Raw genomic sequence first — 22,742 nt, 5'->3', positions numbered from 1 at the left:
TAGTGTAAATCACAATGATCAGTAAAGCCAACATAAAGAATATAAAAATGGCTCTTTGAGGCTCAAGGGTAGTGGCCCAGCGCAGGAAGAGGAAGCTCCTGCAGATATGTAAACGATTGCCAACCTAACATAGACGCTTGACAGCTCCGCTGGCCAAGTCGCGGGAGAAGGCAGAAAGCCGGCGGGAGCGTTAGTTCCTCCTTCCCGGCCCCGCCCGCCACCACTGAGGGTGTGGGCGGGGGGAGGGACTCATGAAGACGCCACGCCTCTGCCAGGGCTCCCTCCAGCTGCGGGGTCTGGAGGAGGTCGGGGTGTTGTCACTTCCTTCGGAGCGGCTCTCTGTATCCGGGTCGGCCGCTGTAGTTGCCGCTGTGGCTCAGGGGCTGGGCCCGGGTCTCGCTGCCGTCAGAGAGGAGCAGGCTGCGCTCGGCGCTACCTTCTGCGACCTGGCCGTCAGCCCCACGTCGCCGGCCTGGAGGGGCGAAGAGGACGAGGAGGCCAAGGCTCCCCCCGGGGTAAGTGCCCCTCGGGAAGGCTGGGGCCGGCGGGTCGGGCCTCGGGGGCAGACATCCGAAGGGCGCACACCCGGGGCGGTCCGAGAAAGGAAGCCCCGAGCTTTATCCGTTATAGGAGGCGCCCTAGAAACTGCCCAGAGGCGCTTCCCGGATCCCCGCTCCGCTTCGGCCCCCGCCCTTGGCCAGGCTTGTTTGCTTTTTGCCACCCTTGCTTCCCCACTTCTCCCAACCCTTTTCCATTTGTGGTGGTTGTGCTCGGCTGAGAACCTGCCCTCTTCTCTGCCCCCTGCACACTTCCCGATCTGGATGCAGTCACTGGGCCCTGTTAGTCCCCTGTTTCTCACCAGCGTCTGTCCTGGTACAGAACAAAGGAACTTGGATGTCTAACGTGCTCCACACCCTTGGGGAATAGACAAGGAAGCGGCATTTATAATGGACCTTGATACCAGAAAAGCTGAGTTCCTGCATGGACACTTTTACTTAAATAGCTGGCACAAGTGGCTTGGGTTTCCTTGGTGCACCTGATGCCATGGATGATCTGCTAGACCAACGCATATTAAATCAGAAATTTATTTGCGTCTATTACATCGATTTGAAACTTCCCCTTGGTCTGCTGTGCTCTAGCAAGCTCTTTGAGAGCACGGCTTTAGTCATCCGGGTAGTCTTAGCGCCTTCCATATAATTTAATGAAATGTGCGATTGATTTTTGATGTTGCTTTTTTTCCCATCTTCACCTTAAAAAAAAAAAATTAGGCTACTTCTCCTAATGCTTAACTACTTAATTTTTAAAATTAAACATATTCTTTATCTAAAATTGTATAGGAATTTCTACAATTTGTAAATGGATGTTTCCTCAGAATTTTAACTGAAGTATCTAGTTATCCTATAGACCATTTTCTTGATGATCTTGCATCTCCTTAGTTCTTATCATTTTACATTTTCTCCACACACTATTTTTAATTTTCATAATCTCTGTTGCAGCATAATATTGTTGGTTTTAGACAGGAAGTATGACATGTCTCCTTCTGCAAACATAGGACTTGAACTCAGTTATCATAAGTAAGTGTTACTGTAGTCTTTGGGCATTACAGAATCTTTGAAGCTGCTGCTGCTGCTGCTAAGTCCTGTCCTAAGTTCCGTCCTGTCCGACTATGTGCAACCCCACAGACGGAAGCCTACCAGGCTCTCCCGTCCCTGGGAGTCTCCAGGCAAGAACACTGGAGTGGGTTGCCATTTCCTTCTCCAATGCATGAAAATGAAAAGTGAAAGGCAAGTCACTCAGTCGTATCCGACTCTTAGCAACCCCATGGACTGCAGCCCACCAGGCTCTGCTGTCCATGGGATTTTCCAGACAAGAGTACTTAGCCAAATCTAGCTTGACAGGCTTATTCTGTAGAAAGTTGCCAGTGACCTGGAGACAGTATGCTGTATTAGAAACAGTCTAAGTCTAACCTGGAAACCAGGATGTGGTTATTTGCCTCAAATACAAGCTAAAATGGGGATAATAACCCCATGTTTTATATGTGATACAGAATTTTTGGTTGGAATGTATGAGATATACAAACAGTAAATGGAAAAGGCACTCTTTGGAAAGTGGTTCTGTTCATTCTTCTGGTGTAACGCTCACAGAAGGAGCAGCAATGGAAAAAGACACCTAAGAAAGGAAGTATATGTATAGCCAGATCAGATAATTTAACCTTGGCTGACTGTGGATCGAAAGATGTCATCTTAAGCTTATACTCTGTAAAGCAGAGTGCTAGTATAATGTGATGATAATAATATTCCAAAGTTATACTTTTATAGTGCATTTAATATTTGTGACTCTAGAAAGTATTAGAAATCAGTTATTAGACTTTAATATTCTTAAAGGTCTCAGAGCCCTCCAGTATGTTCTGCATACTGATAATATAATAAATGTAACTTTTATGGTTGGCATAATTGTCCTGTGCTTTGTCTTCACAATTGTGAGAAACAGCGCTATTGTGATTTTTCTTGAATTTTGTATTAACATTTCTGATAGGGTATCACATTTAATTGAGGTATGTAATTGACAGATAACTTAGTTTTAGGTATACAATATCATGAGTTCGATATTTGTATGCATTCCCAAATACATATAAGTCTAGTTAACATTCATCACCATATTTAGTTATAAAATTTTTTTTCTTATCATGAGAACTTTAAAGATTTACTGTCTTAGCATCTTTCATATATCTAATACAGTGATACTAATTATAGTCACCATGTTGTACCTTTCCAGAACTAACTTACAGCTAAAAGTTTATACCTTTCTACCCCTTCCATCCATTTCACCCACTTTCCACCCTCCATCTCTGGCAACTACCAGTATGTTCTCTATGTCTATAAGCTTTGATTTTTCTGTATTGTTTTCTTAAGATTACAGACAGATAAGTGAGATCGTAACGTGTTTTTCTCTTTCTGACTTACTTATGTTACATAATGCCCTCAAGGTCCACCCATGTTGTGGCAGATGGCAGATTTTTTTTAAATGATGGAATGATATTCCTGTGCGTGTGTTTATCCATTCATCCATCAGTGGGTACTTAGGTTACTTGCATATCTTGGCTATTGTGAATAATGCTGCTGTGAACATGGGGGTACACACATCTTTTCTAATTAGGGTTTTAATTGTCTTCCGATGAATACTTAGAGTGGAATTGCTGGATTGTACCGGAATTCTGGCTTTAATTTTTTGAGGAACTTCCTTCCTGTTTTCCATAGTGGCTGCACCAGTTTGCATTCCCACCAAGGATTTCCTTTTCTCCACACCCTCACTACTGCTTGTTATTTCTGGTCTTTTTGAGAATAGCCATCCTAAGCTGTTAGTATCTTTGTGTTATTTCATTCTTAAAAACCTACCTGACTCTGCTCTCAAGGAAACAATGAGAAGCAGGCATGTAGGATCTTTACAGAGGTGTATTGGCGACCCTCCTGAACATACAGGCTGGCCAAAAGTGTTTTCCTCTGTACTACCAGTATTGCCAGCTTCATAGGAAAACGTGAACATGAACATTTGGAACAGAGTCCTTTCGTTTAAATGGGGATGTGAAAGGCTTGCCTGAGCATGTCCTTTTGCCGAACAAAATTGATTTGAGTGTACATGTTGAGTACTAGCACTTATTCCACCATCTGTGTTAAACTACATAATAGTGAAGTTGTCATGTAAAATTTTAAGTTATAATTTGGGCGTTTCTAAATATGATCTTAATATTTAATTTTTACTTGATTGTTAGGCTGCATGAGGAAATCCCCATTTGCATCTTGGTTGAATTTACCACCACACTTCACTGAAGTCAGCTATACCATTTTGAATTTATCTCTATCACCACCACTGATAACTGGCATTAGTAATAATGTGCCACCGCTACCACAAGTTTGTTGAGAAATCAAGTTATTCCTCTTGCATTTGGTTGTTTTGACAGTTAGCATCTTAAACTATTACTTCCCCATTCTGATTTATTTATATTGTGAGTCAGCAATATCCTGATTTCTTTCAGAGTTGTTGTGCTTATATTGCTCCTTTGTTGCTTCCTGATCTTACAACTGCTGATAATGTGGTTCTAAGAACAGTCCTCTTTCAAGGACTTTCTAACTTTACCTAGGAGAAGGCAATGGCAACCCACTCCAGTACTCTTGCCTGGAAAATCCCATGGACAAAGGGGCCTGGTAGGTTGCAGTCCATGGGGTCGCTAAGAGTCGGACAGGACTGAGCGACTTCACTTTCACTTTTCACTTTCATGCATTGGAGAAGGAAATGGCAACCCACTCCAGTGTTCTTGCCTGGAGAATCCCAGGGACGGGGGAGCCTGGTGGGCTGCCGTCTGTGGGGTCACACAGAGTCGGACACGACTGACGCGACTTAGCAGCAGCAGCAGTTTAAACTTTACCTAGTGTATCAATATTTTTCCCTCTAAAATTTGTGATGAAATGGTTAAGAGTGAACCTATTTTTCTCTCCCTCTAGGTCCTGTTTAACAAGCCTAAATAATTATTCCCAAACCAAATATCCATGTCCACATGGTGGGGTGTATTAACATCATGTGACTCAATGATATTAAAGCAAAAATGGAATGAATCAGCTTAATGAGCTGACAGACTCTGGTTCTCTGTGTTTGAAGTAGTATTTTCACGTGATAGACTTACTGAAGTGGTAAAATAGCTAAAAGACATGGTTTATCTTTTAGAATTGCACAAGGTGTGTATTTTCTCTTACAAACATAGAATATTTTTACCAACAGAAATGGACAGTATGTTAGTTTCCCCAAATATTTTCACTACTCTTTATTGAGGTGTAAAACTTAACAGGAAGCCTATTCATGTAGTTTAATTAGAAGAATAAGCTTGAGGTTGAGCAGAGCAAATGCTTATATTCAGTGTTACACCTTACAATTAAATATTTATTTTTAAATTTAACTAATATTTACAGGCTTGTTATGTGCCAGACACTGTGCTAGATGTTGCAAACATAGTGGTAGCAACTGCCAGTCACTGCTTATATTTTTGAAATATTAAATATTTTTGAGTATGTGAAGTATTTGGAAAAATACTGAGAGCATCCTGTTATTTTTCCAACCCCCAGTACAAATGTGAGACTAAATAATGAAACTTCTCTGGTTATTAAATCTAGGATAAAACATTAGTTCACCTTATGGTGAATATCAAAGGCTTAAAATAAGTCAAGATTATTGTATTTTAAGTGTGTTTTCCATTCATTTCTCAAAATTACTTAAGTTTTTCCCAGAGAATTAAAAATGCCTTACTCCTACATATAAATTAACTGACTTTTCCCAGCAAATATGTTGATGAAGAAAAGACAGCATTTGCTTTTTTTCTGTTTGCAAGTGACTCCTCAAAAATGTAAACCTTTTGAAGATTTTTGAAGCTCTTAAGCCTAAGTAAGAATTCAAACTGGGAAAAAAGCCTCCCAGTCTTGGCAGAGATAAGAATTTAGTTTATTGTGTGAAATCTAACACTTTAGAAAATTTCTATGTAATTTTGTTATTGTTGTTCTGGAACATAATGGTTTTTTGCTACAGCTTTGTGTATCTTTTGAATGTTATAATGACATAACAGATAGGCAACCATTAAACATGACCACTGGTTACACATATGTGGTTTTAAAAATTAAATAATATAGAAGGATGTACTGTGAAAAGCCTCATTCTCCCCATCCCACCTTCTTCCACTGGTGTCAATCACTTTTACCTCTGTTTTAAAACTTTTAGTGATAACTAGTAATACTTTCTGTCTCTTGAGATGTATGTGTTCAGTTCAGTCACTCAGTTGTGTCCAACTCTTTGCGACCCCATGGACTGCAGCACACCAGGCTTCCCTGTCCCTCACCAACTCCCAGAGCTTGCTCAAACTCATGTCCATCAAGTCATTGATGCCATCCAACCGTCTTATCCTCTGTCATCCCCTTTTCCTCCTGCCTTCAGTCTTTCCCAGCATCAGGGTCTTTTCCGATGAGTCAGTTATTCACATCAGGTGGCCAAAGTATTGGAATTTCAGCTCAAGCATCAGTCCTTCCAATGAATACTCAGGACTGATTTCCTTTACAATTGACTGGTTTGATCTCCTTGCAATCCGAGGGACTTCGCAGGTCTTCTCCAACACCACAGTTCAAAAGCATCAGTTCTTTGGCACTCAGCTTTGTTTATGGTCCATCTCTCACATCCATACACAACTACCGGAAAAACCATAGCTTTGACTATATGGACCTTTGTTGGCAAAGTAATGTCTCTGCTTTTTAATATGCTGTCTAGGTTGGCCATAGCTTTTCTTCTAGGGAGCAAGAATCTTTTAATTTCATGGCTGCAAGTCACCATCTGCAATGATTTTGGAGCCCAAGAAAATCAAGTCTGTCACTGTTTCCCCATCTATTTGCCATGAAGTGATGGGACTGGATGCCATGATCTTAGTTTCTTGAATGTTGAGTTTTAAGCCATCTTTTTCACTCTCCTCTTTCACTTTCATCAAAAGGCTCTTAGTTCCTCTTCACTTTCTGCCATTAGGGTGGTGTCATCTGCATATCTGAGGTTATTGATATTTCTCCCTGCAATCTTGATTCTGACTTGTGCTTCATCCAGCCAGGGATTTCATATGATGTACGATGTATATACGTTAAATAAGCAAGGTGATGATATACAATCTTGACTTACTCTTCTCCCAATTTGGAACCAGTCTGTTGTTCCATGTCCGGTTCTACCTGTTGCTTCTTGACCTGCATACAGATTTCTCAGGAGTTACTTCATTTTTTAAGTTAAGTTTAGTCATCTATTGACTTACTCTAATGTAAGTGAATCAGATATTCCATTTATACCTCCTGCCCCCTCAAGGTACCACAGTTTTTGTTGTAATGTTAACCAGTTGACCTTAATGATTTCTTAAATATATTTAAACCTCTCTTTCATATTCCATCAACCTTGCCAAACTCTAGATCTGTCATTTTGTAAACTGAGGATAGTAACACCCATATCCTTCCTTAGAAAAACTGAAACTAAGTTAAAACATGTAGTGGCATGAATAGAAATATTCACTAAGGTCAGTGTCTGAAAACTCATGCTAAAGTACATGAGAAAAGCTTGGTATAGATATGAAACAAATAAAAATATGGCAAAATTCATTTACTGAACAGGTACTGAATAGCCCTCTTTAAGTGGCTCAGAAATTGTGACATTGGAATTATGGAGAAGTAAATATAAGAGACAGCATACCACTTGGGCTCTGCTGAATTAAGAGTATAAATGCTAGTTACTAGTGTTCAATTTCCAGAATTAACCTCTCTCCAAAGGACAGAAAATTTGATGATGGGTCTAGAATAGAGAATATATTTATTTACTTTTATTATTTGTGCCCCTCAGCCCCAAAATTGCTTTTCCATAATTCACAGTACCTAATAAATGGTGAATCATGTCCTTGACACACACATGCATGTATACATGTGGAATAAGTACTTCACTGCACAGCACCCTTATCACAAACGGTAATTTCTAGAATATATGTACTCTGACTCTTCTAATTCTTGGGGCAGGGGGAGGGGAATGGAAAGGAGTAGTTGCAACCCACTAAATTTATTTCATGATCAGGGTGGAAGTGTGAACTCAAATATAAGATTATTGCATCTTTTCAACAGATAATGTGGAAAATAAGCCTATGAAATTTTTTCTTTCTCTCTTTTCTTTTTTTTAACAGGATTTTGGCACTCTCGATTATCAGGAGTTTGTAGTTGACATTGAGTCCAGACTGAGGATGGAAGGTGTAGAACTTAAGGAAGAATGGCAAGATGAAGATTTTCCAATGTGAGCAATGTTTTTAAATGAAAACAAATGCAAAACAGAACTTCTCTACTTCTTTACTGAGGTGTCACTTACTAAATGAATATTGATTGGACTTCTTAAAGAAACCCAGTGTTGCAAAATGTTCATTTAGTACTAATAATAGAGTCTTCAGGATTTCTAGAGGAAGATGGTCTTTAGAAGCCTGCAGGAATTATTAAATTTTATGCTTTTATTTTAAGACAAAAACTTGTTAAGTTAGACAAGGAAAGCTTTCTATATTATCTGGTGAGCTACCGTGACACATTGGTGTTTGTGTTTACAATTCTGTCGGCACTAGTTAGGGTAAGAGAGAGAGAGCAAAGGCAGACCATATATTTAAGGGATACTTCCATGCCATTTTGGTCAGAAGACCATCTCAGTGCATAAGAAGATTACTTAGCAGTTGGAATAGGAGCAGCTGGTGAGAGTACTGAGTCATTGCATAGCACAGCATGATAATCGTGATACAGAAATGCTGAGCTCAAAAACATAATCGTCATGTTCATATTCCCATTGTAAGTGACAGTTTAGCTTCATCATACACTGTATTGTACATTCCATTAAATTCATGCATTTGAAGTATATTCATTTTGTAAAGTAATGATTTTTAAAATTTGTTTTGTAGTTGTATTCAAGAGCTGTTACATAGGGAATATATACCTACGTTTATGTGTTACTTATATAGATATGTAAGTCAATTGAGACAGTTTGAAATTTTTCTTTAACAGTAGTCTGTAAATTACTCAAGCTTAGGAAACATTGCTTTATTCAGTTTTCCACATAATTGTTTCTATAAGCTATTTTAATAGATCTTTGAATGTCAAAAGATTTTTTTTTTTTTAATTTCTGGGTTAAAAATTATGTCTATGTGTTTTAGACCTTTACCAGAAGATGATAGTATTGAAGCAGATATATTAGCTGTAACTGGACCAGAGAGTCAGCCTGGTAAGAACTTGACACTTAGAAATAGACTTTTATCTGTGGTACTTCTTTTTAACACACTTTGTCAAGATATAAAATATACTCAGTTTTTGTTCCATCATAGAGTGCCAAAGGGTAAGTTGACTGTTTAGGAAAGCATTTTTGGAATGCTTTGGATTACTTTGCAAAAACATACCCTTGGGTTTTAGAAATTTTGATCATGAAGGAGAGAGGGAAGATGATTTTTAGTAGTAAATAGTGACTGGAAGTTCTGCTTCTGTTATTTAAAAAAGCATGTCCTTGCTGGGATGTGTCAGCTTGCTATGATACAGAAACAGTAGTGATCAAAGTCCAAAGTTTGTACAGAAGGGCTTTGGAATTGTTTAATGAATGTTATTTTCTCAAGAATAAAGTGATTAAAGTTTTCTTATTCGATTTATGCATCTAAGCATCTTTTCTAAATATATCTTTGATTTTTCTTTTTAACCCATTCCAGGCTCACTAGAAGTTAATGGCAATAAAGTGAGAAAGAAACTAACGGCTCCCGACATTAGCCTAACTCTGGATCCTAGTGATGGCTCTGTGTTGTCGGATGATCTGGATGAAAGTGGGGAGATTGACTTGGATGACTTAGATACGCCATCGGATGACAGTAATGAATTTGAGTGGGAAGGTAGGTGTTTCATTGATTTTACCTGACCTTTATTAATGATTGTTTGTGTTCATGTATATGCACAGTGGCATTTTCACTTGATCATGAAACCAACTAAAATCAGTGATTAAGGGATTTTATTGAAATGAGATGTTATCAATTCTAAAGTTCATGTATAGGTTGTAAAGATAGAAAAATTGGCTAACGTTGAATACTATTGCTTTCCAAACTGTTTATAGTAGATTACCTGTGGCTTTATTATTTTTTTTAATTGCCCAGTGCTATAAAATTATGTTTTTCCATTTTGCTTCCAAATATTGCTTGATAATTACAGCGTTCTTTTATTCAGTGGATTAAATAAGAGGGAAAGCACTGAAAAACTTATTTCAGGGAATTCTTAAAAGTAGTTAAGAATTTGCAGAGAGGGAGTTCTATAGGGAGGGTTTTAAGGTGTGTTTTTTGAGGGTTTTTTTTTTTCAGTGGGTTCATCTGATAGTGCTGCACTTTGTAAATGACCAACTTGAACTACTGTAGTCTCTTTGACTCCACTCTTAGATTTGTTATCATTAGCTATTTGGAATTGAGAGGAATTGGCATGTGTTTTGCATTGCATGCTTCCTTTAGTTAGATAATTGCTGTCTAGTATGTTTGTAGTTGGGAATAATTTATATATGCATATTTCATCTTTTAAGTGTCTTTTGCTTCTGAGCAAAAGTTTAGCACTAGGTATGTTATCCGCAGTAAAGAGTAAGATTCTTTTTTTTTTTTTTTTTTTTTTAAGAGTAAGATTCTTAATGTACTTTATCTTTTGTTCTTTTTTCTTCCCCGTTTTGCTGGTTCAATAAGCAATCCAGTAGTAAACAATATTTTATAAAGATACTGAAATAGTTTTCTGCCTATGTGTTTTGTCTCTTCTTTCTTTAATGCTGCTGTAGTCATTTCCTGGAAGGATATTTTCCGTTAACAACTTTGTCTTGGAAACAAACAACTAACATACAGTAGGTTTCCCCTTCCCCTGTCTTTTGGTAAGGACTGTGATACTAAAATTTTGAAAATCATTACATCATGAAAAATCAGCTAAAATGCAACCTTAAACTGTAAATTATACCTAATCACTGGTGCTTGTGCTTTGGCTAATGTCAATTTAAAATAGACTTTTGCATGTACACTTTGGAATATTATCAAATAATTTTCTGCTTTATGAAACTGATCAAATGAGAAGTAACTATTGACTTGTTAACCACTTTCTATCTGGTATTATAATGTTTGGGGAATAATTTATGTGTTCAACAACAAACAACATTGGCCCCCAGAGAGTTTGCTTTAGTTAATATAGTGGTAATTGTCTGTCAAGGACAGTGTTGTCAACAGGATCTGAAAATTGTAGATGTACATTGTACTGCGATTAGGTCCTCTGTGAATTAAGCAATACAAAAAAAGTTAAAGAACTATGATTTCCAAAAATAAAATGGCCTTATATCAAGAGTAAGCCTTTTTCTCTATTATGGAAGAAATATTTAAAATTCCACAAACAGGGAACTCTAATCAATATTATGTAACAACCTAAGTGGGAAGAGAATTTGAAAAAAAAAAAAAGATATATGTATATGTAAAACTGAATCACTTTGCTGTACGTATGAAACTTGCACAACGCATGTACACCTGTGGTGGATTCATGTCAATCTATGCCAAAACCAATACAGAATTGTAAAGTAAAAATTAAAAATAAATAAATAAATAAATTAAAAAAAAATTATATCCCAATATAAAAGAAAAAGTTAAAAAAAATTCCACAGAAGGTATAATAAAAAATATTCTCTAAACAGTCTGATTAGATAGTAAAGTGGTTAACATGTAATTTGATTTTTATTGTGTAAGTAACAACCTGTGATTCAAAAATCTTTTGACAGATGATCTTCCAAAACCCAAGACTACTGAAGTTATTAGGAAAGGCTCAATTACTGAATATACAGCAGCAGAGGAAAAAGAAGATGGACGACGCTGGCGTATGTTCAGAATTGGAGAACAGGACCACAGGGTTGATATGAAAGCAATTGAACCCTATAAGAAAGTTATCAGCCATGGAGGTAAGAGTTACCAAAGATTTTTCAGATTTTTTTAATACACTATCAGATATCTGAATGCTTAAAGAATCTTTCCTTTGGGATATTAACATAATTTTGAAAGTATAATAAACATGGGTCCTTTTAGAAATGTAACGGGTTTGAAGTAAAAGAATAAAACATTTAAAATTTGTTAATAGACACATACAATAAGTTCCAAAAGTATGAGTATACAATGAAAACTCTCTCCCTCCACCCTTATCCCTAAACACCCTTAAACTGAGACTTAACACTCTCCTCTTTTTATCCATTTATACCCCAATACTTTGGCCACCCAATGCGAAGAGCTGACTCATTTGAAAAGACCATGATGCTGGGAAAGATTGAGGGCAGAAGAACGGGACGACAGAGGATGAGATGGTTGGATGGCATCACCGACTCGATGGACATGGGTTTGGGTGGACTCCAGGAGTTGGTGATGGACAGGGAGTTCATGGGGTGCTGCAGTTCATGGGGTCACAAAGAGTCGGACATGAATGAGCGACTGAACTGAACTGAATTTTATGGAGTAATATACTCTAATCCTTTGTTTTATTTTTGCAGTATTTGCAAATTCCTTTTTTAATTTTCCATATTCATTGAGATAAAACTGACATATAACATTGTATATAAGTTTAAGGTTTAAAATATGTTGATTTGATGCAGTCTGTATTGAGAATGATTGCCACCATAGCATTTGCTAACACTTGCATCACATCACATAATTACCAATTCTTATTTGGGAACATTTAAGGTCTAGACTACCCTTTTAGCAACTTTTAAGTACATAATAGATATGGTTAACTTTGTTAACTATTGTCACCATGTGCTACATTAGTCCCCAGAAATTACTCATCTTCTGACTGGAAGTTTGTACTTTGACTGTTATTTCCCCTTTTATCCTGTCTCTGGTAATCACCATTCTAATCTCTGTTCCTGAGAGTTTAGATATTTTAGATACAAGTGATATAGAGTATTTATCTTTCTTGTTTCACTGCTGCTGCTGCTGTGTCACTTCAGTCGTGTCCACTCTGTGTGACCCCATAGACGGCAGCCCACCAGGCTCCCCCATCCCTGAGACTCTCCAGGCAAGAACCCTGGAGTGGGTTGCCATTTCCTTGTCCAATGCATGAAAGTGAAAAGTGAAAGTGAGGTCGCTCAGTCATGTCCGACTCTTAGCGACCCCATGGACTGCAGCCTACCAGGCTCCTCCATCCATGGGATTTTCCAGGCAAGAGTACTGGAGTGGGGTGCCATTGCCTTTTCCGTCTTATTTCAGTAGAAATGCTCTAATCTTAAGTGTATAATTCACTGAGTTTTGACAAATTCCTGTATAACCATATATACTCATATAATCTACACCCCTTAGACAGACAGAACATTTTCATTGCCCCAGATACTCCCTCTCAATGAATACCCTCTATGCAGTAACCACTGTTCTAATGCCTACCCCATGGTTAGTTTTGCCTGTTACAATCATGTGACTGGAATCACAGTTTACACTCGTCTGCTTTCACTCAGCATAATGATTTTGACATTTATCCTTGTTGTTGCATGTATCTGCAGTTCATTCCTTGTTACTGCTGATTTGTTTATTCATCTCTGTTTTGATGGACCATGTGAGATTTTTCCAGTCTGAGCTATTATGATTAAAACTGCCATGAACATTGTTATACAAGTCTTTTGTGCTTGTAAATACAACCTGACCCTTTAAAATGATTCTTAATCTACCTTAAAACTGTGAACAGACCACTTAGCTTTACCACAAAGTAGAGAATTCATTCTGCATTTTCATGGAATACCTACTTTGTGTATTTCTGGAATATACAAATATAAGGCTTGGTTCCTTAAGAAATTTACAAGTCAAATAGGAAAAGCTATGAAGTACAGCTATAATTTCTATCATTCTGACTGTCCTGTATGTAGAAGTTTACATAGTCACTGTTTAAATAGCATCAGAATGTTACTCCATAGATCATGTCATATAACCTGAATTCCTCCTAATGCAGGACAAGGTGCCACATATGTCAAGCAGATTGGTTTTTTCACATAGTCGTTTCTGCTTAATTTACCCTCTGCCAAATGCTTTGTCCTGCTTATTTCTGTGGTCTTCATTCATTTGAAAACAAATCACTTGAATGTTTGCAGTTGCATTATTCTGCCTAATTTAGTCTTACGCAAGGAAGAAAACAGGATAATATGAATCAGGAAGTGCACAGATAATGTATGAATTCAGCTCATTCATTGGAAGCAAGTTGTGAGACCTGCCTCATGGTTTAAACCTAATATTTTTGAGACATAGCACTTTATTTAAGAGAAAATAGTAATTAGGGCCATTTTGTCCTACTGAGTTACTGCAATGTTTTGTGACTAAGGGGTTAAGAAAGGTAGTGAAGATTCTAATGAAATGTTCAACCTTTTCAGTGCATGTTTGTAAACAATCGGAATGAAAGTTAAAGCAGAGATACTCCTTGCTGGTTACAGCTTAATATCTATTATAATTAAAACATTTACATTTTAGAGATTATAATTAAAGCATATTTTAGTGCTGTTTTTCTTCACTTAGTCTTATGTCAGAGATATAATCTTTTCTTACTTTGTAAGACTCTGAAAGCTTCAAAATGCTAGACATCATTGAATGTAAAACTTTTTACATTTACTATTTACATGTTAAAAAATTGCATAAGAATGTTTTATTGCAGATGTTGTATATTCTTGGATTATATAATTCTATCTACTTGATAAAATAGGGCTAGCTTTCGGAGTATGCTAATTTAAGTGGATTTCTGGTTTATATGGCCACCATATAAACCAGATTTTATATTGTTATTGATTTTGAGAAGAGAGGATTTTATTGTTTTTATTGTTTGTGAGAAGAGAGGATTTTATTGTTTTTATTGTTTGTGAGAAGAGAGGATTTAAAGATCTTTGTAAGACTATACAGGGTCAGACCAATGACAGCAAAAAATATACTTTTTGATTCAGAAATGTGTGGAACATAAACCACTATAATTTATCAACTAAAAATGATATCCCCTGTAAAGTCTTCAGAGTATAATCATGCTGGTTTCTTTTTCAGGGTATTATGGAGATGGATTAAATGCCATTGTTGTGTTTGCTGTCTGTTTTATGCCTGAAAGTGGTCAACCTAATTATAGATACCTGATGGACAATCTCTTTAAGTAAGTAGATCATCACAATATTTGGAAAGAATTGAGTAAATCGTATCTCTAGTTTAAGAAAGTGCACTTTATTTAGCTAGGTAAAAGTTGTAAATATCCTGGTTCTGGTTCCTTAAGTCTGTTATTTGGCATTCTGAAACTATTCCAACTCAACAGAAGAATTGTCATGTTAAAACTGGAAGGTATATTACAGATTATTTGTTCCAACTTCTTTATTTTACATTTGAGGACACATTAAGTGCTTTTGTGGGAAATTTCAAACATATACAAAGGTAGAGAGAAGTATATATTAAATCTTTGTGTAACTATCACCCACTTCCACAATTATGAGTTTATACATTTTCCCATAAATACTTCCCTCATGATATAATTTTGAAGCAAATCCCTGCAAGTATTTATCACCTATAAACATTTCAGTGTGTATTTCTAAAAGAAAGAAGTTTTGTTTTTTTTTCTTTAAATGACAATAATACTAATAGAGTTTTGAATTTTTGCTTTCAGTGAAGGAGAGGGAAGGGAATTGTGTTATTTGGATAAACCTGGTTTGGTTCTGCATAGCAGTGTTTAAGACTTTATTTTTATAGGTATGTTATTGGCACTTTGGAGCTGTTAGTAGCAGAAAACTACATGATAGTTTATTTAAATGGTGCAACAACTCGAAGAAAAATGCCCAGTCTGGGATGGCTCAGGAAATGCTATCAACAAATTGACAGAAGGTATTGTAAATACAAATTAAAAGCTAGTCTGAATAAATTTTATAATGTCCTTATTAGTTTAACGTTTATTTTCTGTTACCACTTACAGGTACCATGTATCTACTTCACAAATTACATTTACTAATTTCATAGCAAGTTTCTATTTTCAGACTTATAAAATTGCTCTTTATTTCTCTTTTGTACCACATAAGATACTCTCCTATAATTTATGTTTTGGGAAAGGATGGGGAATTCAGTACATTTCCTATTTTATTACATTCTGCATTTTGCATCATTTATAGTGCTCAGTTGAAGAAGGAAATGGCAACCCACTCCAGTTTCTTGCCTGGAAAATTCCATAGACAGAGGAGCCCAGTGGGCTATAGTCCATGGGGTCACAAAGAATTGACCACAACTGAGCATATAGTGCTTACTGTATTTCGTTATTTATGACGCTTATTTATCTGTAATCTTTCTTTGGAGTGAGCTCTAGAATTGTATTCTTCTGAGAGTCATCCATGCTAATAGAAGGAATTTTGATTCTCTCTTTGGTTTGATTTGACCACAGCTAATTCAGAGTAGTTTAGTCAACGCAGGTTTATGAATAGGTTTCTCTTCATACATGAACATGAGATTGGCTGGTTCATGTAATTTTTTAATGTTTAGTGATTATGATGTGTAAACTATAACAATAAAACAGCAGTTTTTATTTCATCATTTTAAGTTGTCTAGGATGATTAACTTTTAATCAGAATTTTAGACTTGGTGTTGGTGGTGGTGGTTTAGTCACCAAGTCATGTCAGACCCTTGAGACCCCATGGGCTATAGCCCACACCAGGCTCCTTTGTCCATGAGATTCTCCAGGGAAGAATACTGGCGTGGGTTGCCGTTTCCTTCTCCATTTAGACTCCATAAGAATACATTAGATCTGACTCATGTTGCCTGTTCCCTCGGTGATTTCCCCTCTCATCTTTCTGCCTGCCCAGTGCCTTTCATGTTGTTGAAGAAATCAGTAACAGTTTCCCCTCCATTCCTCAGAAATGAAGAGCTTACTTTTATATTCATCATTGACCTCTACCCCTAACTGGCAGAGTCCTGAAGACAAGTTATATAGTAGGAGACATTTAATAACAGGCTACACTGTGAAAATAAACATGAATGAAGTAGAATTAATTTCATGGCAGTGGAAAGGGCCATTTCAATTTAGGAGTGCTTTTTGTTTTATTTATCTTTTGTTGTCTTTAGTAATATACCTAAATGACAGCTCTTGAATGAGGGTTTTTTTTTTTTTTTTTTCAGTTTTTTGTATAGACTTGTACAAACTTATTGATGACTTAGCTTTTCTTCTAGCATTAGAATTTGTAGAGCTTTTTCAATTTTTTTTTTTTTTTTAACTCCAGGTTACGGAAAAACCTAAAATCTCTAATCATTGTACATCCCTCTTGGTTTATAAGAACACTTCTGGCTATTACAAGACCATTTATTAGGTAATTTTCTGAGAGCCATTAACTAAAAAAAAAAAAAAATCTACAAACTCTTTGTATGAATGTTTTGTCAATTCTTTTGGTCAAAAATATTAAGGTATTTATCTTTATTTTTTTCTATAGCTCAAAATTCAGCCAAAAAATTAGATACGTCTTTAATTTGGCAGAACTAGCAGAGCTTGTCCCCATGGAATATGTTGGAATACCAGAATGCATAAAACAGTATGTTGTGTTTTACTTATTTCATTGTATTTGGATCTTTATATTTTGATATACAAGAGGTAAACATTTTGGTACCTATTCTTTCTCCCTTCATATATTATAAATATTTTGTAACTGCTCTTTTTTTTTATAATGAAGAAAAGGGGGAAGAAGACACTTTTGAACACCTTCCTTTTAAGTCACCATTTTCTTTAGGCTATCAGTTGAAGTAGGAGAAATTGTGTCTGGTTTGGTTCATTTATAATTTTAAAGACTAGTGACAGTCTAAGAGATGATTCTTGATTGGTCAGTACTAAAGCACATTCTCCACACCTGAACATGCTGCTCTTCAAGTTTAAGTAAGCTCATTATGGCATCAAATAATCATATTACTAGGGAAATAAAATATATCAGCCTAACCTTGATACTTTTCAGTGGCTGTAATTTGTTCTGTTTACCAAATTTACTTACATAACTTCTAGAAGGGCTTAGCAGAAGGCTGTTAACATAAATACTTGAGTATCACAGTGCTATAATATAGAAAAATGTTTCTTTGTTCTAATAATCTGAGGTTTTAGTTTGTTGAATATATCAATGCCACGTTTCTTACGTCAGTTCTGACTTTCTATATAGTGTATTAAATATTTTTGCTTTTGCCTACAAACTTGAGTTTGTTGTTAGCCTTTTTTTTTTTTTAGTTTTTGTTCGTCTTCATAACATGTATATTTACCAAAATAACTCTTCCCCACCAAGGTATGAAGAAGAAAAGTTAAAAAAGAAAAAGAAAAGGTATATGCACACCTTGACTGGGTTGCATCTAGACTAGTCCATTTGCATTGCACAGACTAACTCTTCCTTATCGGTTGGTTAGCTTGTAGACAAAGATAACAGCATTTGTAAATATGAATATACCCCAGGGCCCAGATATGCAGTGAATCCAAAGTTCCTGCTGCTGAGTGTGGCTTGGATTCTCTACTACGTAGGAAATAAAGACCAGTTAGAAAATAAAGGCCACTTAATAATGCCAGTTAGAAAATAAAGACCACGTCTCCTTCCTCCTTTTGGTATAAATAACAGATCCTAAGAATGCTCTTTGAAAAGCCAATTACTTATAATACCTTACCAATTCATGCTTTTGAAATATTTATGTTCTTTTTTAATATATCAGATTTCCCCCCTGGGGTTGATAATTATATTTACAATGCAGATACTCTTTGGCTAACCAACATTGATTTCCTTGTATGCTTAAACAATGGCCTGCTAACTAGTCAAATTCTCCATGTGATAAAATACCTAAAAGTTCAGTGTACCATTTGATAGTTAAACACTCTGCTTTCCATCTTTAATTTAATTTTGAATACTTCCGCTTTGAGCATAACAGACTGTCATCTGTTAATATGTTAGCATAGAAGATGAAAGGCAAGGGTATAAATTAGTATTGTTTTATATAGTAATTTAGAAAAGTACAGGATTTAGATCTGACTTGTTAATGGATTTTTTAAATATTGACAATTAAATCAGCAAAACAGATTCATACAATCTTTCATAAGAGTTAAGGCGGGAGATTTATTTATTATTTGGACCACAGTGAGGAATTAAAGCTGAAATATTCATAACTTCATATTTAACTTCAAACACATTTTGGCTCTGTTGATGAGCAAGAATTCAGTTGACCACATGATCGAATCATAGCTTTACATTTCTATATGACACTTTACATATGACACTAAACATTTTAAGGTAGAGATAAGAACAATGATTTTAGATCTTGCTCATTTCTCACTCCTCTCAAGGCATTGGTGTGCACTTGCCAGACAACTGGCTGAAATATAGTCTGTAATTGTAAAATATTTTGAAGCCAGCTGCTTCGTAGATTTCAAAATGAATTGCCTTTGTGGATGAAATCTGCTGTATTGTATCTTTTTACAAAATTCTTAGTTAAGTAACTTAGGCACCAGAAAAAAAGTGGAATTGTACTTTTTATTTAAATGTATTGTTTGAAACTTACAAATATTATTTTTATCTTGATTTCTTAAAAACTTTTGTTTTATTTAACCTTAAATAGAATCATTACATATATCTTTCAGGCACTTCTTAGTTTTTGTACAAAGTTTCTTTAGCCTTGAAAAATAATCCTTGTCAGCTTGAAAATGACAACATTCAAGTTAAAAATAGAAGGGCATGTTTTTAATATCAAATTAACAGAAGCTACCTGTGGGGAACTTACTCAAGGTAAAATCTCTATAATGAGTACTGGTGATAGGAAGATTCAGAGCTGAGTGTGCTTAAATATAGCAGTTTTAGATGCTGGTTTCAAACAACTCAGTGTAAGTGTAGACAGATGTTGACTGTTAAAATGTTTGAACAGAATTTTAAAATAAAGCAATTATGAAATTAGTTCATACTGATATTTCAGATGTTGAAAAGATTTATGTATATATTGCATGCCTTATCAAGAATATGTACCTTTCAAATTTTTGATACCATTATAACTAATATTTTTAAATGTTGTTAATCTGGCTTTACCACAGGCCAAGGCTTTGATCATAGTAATGGAAACAAGTGTGAAAGTATCTTCATATATCATACCAAGATGTTTTAAACTCCATCAGTGATTCAAAATACTACAAATAAAAATATACAAATATAATATTATAAATTGTTGTACATTATCTGTGAAGGGTTGTCTGTAAGTTTCTTGTGACTAATTACATAATTCTAATTTTTAATCTATATCTAGATATTTCTGATTATTAAATTCTGTGACTTCTTACTATCAAGATAAATGAAAAGCATTCAGATTCTTAGTGTACCAGTAAAATTCTGGAGAATAATTATGGCATCCATAAATATGTACTTTCATCACTGAAATTACAAATTGATCAGTTGGTGGCAGTTGTAGCATTTAAATGTATGTTAACAAAATAGTTTTTGACAAATTACTTTTCCTGCCACTCAGATCACTTAGCTCCCTGCCCCAGCCATGTTACAGTTCAGCATCTTAATATGCCTGTTGTAACTTGAACTTCTAATAAAATTTATGTGCATTTGTATATGAAGTATCTTATACTCTTTAGAAAAAAAAAACAAACAGCAGCAGCAGTCACATTCTTGCCAGTGTCCTCTTGCCTTTAAAAGTTATCTTTTCCTGGTTGGGAGAATGTTTGGTAACCTTTTTACTATGTCTGCTTCTTTGCAAAGCTTTGTTGTTAACAGAATAATAATCTATGGTAAAATCAGTCATTATTTTTAAAAAGAAAATTGATCATTTGCTGATAACTTATTATCTGTATTATTTTTCATTAAACAGAGTTGATCAAGAGCTTAATGGAAAACAAGATGAACCGAAAAATGAACAGTAAGTTTGGCATCTAGTCCAAACACAACTGAAGAATGTGCTGATGAAGCAGTGCTTTTTTGCATTTATAATGCATTTATTGGTCCTGATTCTTATGTAACCTGTTACAGAATTGACTTGACTTTTTCTTAATGGACTTTTGTATAAGGGACTGTTCACTGCTGTATTGGTTTGCAGATCTCTTGAATTTAGTTCTTTACTAGCTAATTATATTGTAATCATTTTATGTTTTATATTGCTTATTATAGCAGAGAACCACACTTTATATAAAGCAGTTTTTGCATTTGTTTGTTAAATGATGCATTTTCTTCAGTAAAATATTTATATGTCTAAATGGAAAAAGGAAAGAGATAATATATATTTTTATGTTTTTGAGCAATATTTTTTAATGTATACCTTTCTTGTGGACAAATATGCAGGTAAATAAGACCATGATTTTTTAAAGTGCATGTTAGAAGTTTTGTTTTTGTAAATGGTTAAATATACTTCCTGGGTCACTTAGAAAATATGCTCATAAGGTGAGGGACAGTTAAAATGGTTTTCATGAATATTCAAAGGTCATGTACATAATCTAAGTAGATTAGTACCATTCTGAACATTTTTCTCACTTAACATTTATTGTTTCTTAATTCAGACACAAATACAAGTTTATTGCACACTTTTTTTTTTAAAGACAAATCAGAAAGCCATTTCTAGAATTAGAGAATTTAAAGAGGTTAAGAATTGGGGTTTGTGTATATATATGTATATTTTGGACATTTTATCTTCTGGCCAAAAGTCAAAACTTCATAAAAAGGTTTGTTCACTAATGTGAAATAAGCTGTGTGTCCAGGATATCACTCTTATGAATTTGTGTGAGTGCAGTGTAGTAGAGAATGTGATGAGTTACTCACTGTCACTTCTTCTCTTTAGAAAACAGGGCTGCTTTTTTAACTGCTTTCAATGTGGGCACTTTACCAAAATACTTTCCTATCAGGTGTTTGACCTAGTTAGATGTGGTGTGTTTTCACATTTTCTGTTAAATTGTGTTGACAGTACTGTAAACTAAGTTATTTTGTAAGTCTTAGAGCATCATCATACTGTGGTGCTGTGGATAACTCATTTGGTGTAAGCATATCAACTCCTTGTTTAATTTGGTAAGTACCTTGACTCTACATTGAAATTGTACTTATGCCCCCAGGTAGAACTTAATTACCCACAGAATCATCCAAAAGCAATAGATTGCTCTAATATACTTGTGGGACTCATATATTTGGTGAACTCGGTACTTTTCCTAATTTAAGGGTCGTACCATGCTCCAGCCCTTCACATAAGGTAATTAATATGAAAAGAGTAGTGAAATTGAGATGAATGAGAGTGAACCCTTCAAGCTGTAGTCTATCCTAGATTGGCTTTTATCATTACTGTTTTCACTATAAACTTTTCTATTTCAGAAGAGAATTTCCTTTACTCTTTGTCCTCCCCACTCATAAACTTGACACGCTAACCCAAGTCCTGTTTTGGGAGAGGCTGGAGGATTCCCAGGATGAGACTCTTCCCTCAGCAGCCTTCTGACTTGACTTGGACCCAGCAGCTGTAGGCAGATCCTGAACTATTGTCATTACAATGACTAAAACCAAAACCATATTGCTTGCTCAGATCTTAGAAATACTTTGTGTTGCAAATGCAAACTAACAATTTAGGCATTCCTTCTGAATTTATTATATGAGAATTATGAATAAAAGATCATACTGAATTTATTTGTGATTAGAGTGTATATTTGTAGAGTGCTTTAAGTGATTGTTTTTCATCTGAAAAGTAGTTTCAAACTGGGCCGAGCTTTTTAATATGTGACTTTCCTCCCCACTTAGTACCCAGTTCTTCAGTTTCAACCTGTTACTGTTTATTGACTTTTGCTTTCACAAGCATTGTTCCTGACTATAGATACAACTTGTTGCAAAAGTGGTGCATATTCCTAAGTTGTTTTTTTTTTTTTTTTTGAAGTAGAGGTAGCCTATCTTTTATTAGAACATTAAAATTCAGAGGGAATGTGATATAAGCAAAGGGGTGCGCTATCAATCACTAGATTTAAAAGAATACCTGTTCTAACATATACCTTAATGGAATCTGGTCCAGGGACATGCCCCATAATGTTTCATAACTATGAGACTGAAGATCATAACAAGTAGGCTAGAGGAAAAGTATTTATTAAATTTGTTATTTATAAATAGTAATATGACTGTGTGACATTAGTAGCTATGTGACATTTTCCCTGTATCATTCAATTTTAATTTTCCCTTACTGATTAAGGTAA

At 35.5% G+C, this 22,742-nt stretch overlaps 2 protein-coding genes across 7 annotated transcripts in view; both read left to right on the top strand.

The window, feature by feature from the left end:
* The first annotated feature begins 260 nt into the window (after nucleotides 1–260).
* BNIP2 (BCL2 interacting protein 2) overlaps nucleotides 261–22,742 on the top strand; it is a 58,765-nt gene continuing 36,283 nt past the window's right edge. For 2 of the 6 annotated variants that reach the window (XM_040226643.1, XM_040226640.1), the window contains exons 1-11: nucleotides 261–515; nucleotides 7,730–7,836; nucleotides 8,732–8,799; nucleotides 9,272–9,448; nucleotides 11,338–11,514; nucleotides 14,609–14,711; nucleotides 15,296–15,427; nucleotides 16,807–16,893; nucleotides 17,014–17,112; nucleotides 17,845–17,880; nucleotides 20,402–20,449. In XM_040226643.1, coding sequence (XP_040082577.1) covers nucleotides 7,787–7,836; nucleotides 8,732–8,799; nucleotides 9,272–9,448; nucleotides 11,338–11,514; nucleotides 14,609–14,711; nucleotides 15,296–15,427; nucleotides 16,807–16,893; nucleotides 17,014–17,112; nucleotides 17,845–17,880; nucleotides 20,402–20,449 — 977 coding nt within the window. In that variant the 5' untranslated portion in view covers nucleotides 261–515; nucleotides 7,730–7,786. Of the gene's footprint in view, nucleotides 516–1,496; nucleotides 1,575–6,633; nucleotides 7,521–7,729; nucleotides 7,837–8,731; nucleotides 8,800–9,271; nucleotides 9,449–11,337; nucleotides 11,515–14,608; nucleotides 14,712–15,295; nucleotides 15,428–16,806; nucleotides 16,894–17,013; nucleotides 17,113–17,844; nucleotides 17,881–20,401; nucleotides 21,885–22,742 lie in introns of those variants that run through there. The other 4 variants (XM_040226641.1, XM_040226642.1, XM_040226644.1 and 1 more) reach the window with 4 other exon arrangements.
* Nucleotides 20,431–22,742, top strand: part of GTF2A2 (general transcription factor IIA subunit 2) — a 38,595-nt gene continuing 36,283 nt past the window's right edge. The window contains exon 1 of the mRNA XM_040226649.1: nucleotides 20,431–20,449. The gene's annotated coding sequence lies outside the window, so the exon portion shown is untranslated. The remainder of the gene's footprint in view (nucleotides 20,450–22,742) is intronic.

Source organism: Oryx dammah, unplaced genomic scaffold, assembly GCF_014754425.2.
Source record: "Oryx dammah isolate SB20612 unplaced genomic scaffold, SCBI_Odam_1.1 HiC_scaffold_26, whole genome shotgun sequence".
NCBI lineage: Eukaryota > Metazoa > Chordata > Mammalia > Artiodactyla > Bovidae > Oryx > Oryx dammah.
The sequence above is the reverse complement of the archived record's forward strand: the minus strand, read 5'-3'. Positions and strand labels throughout refer to the sequence as shown.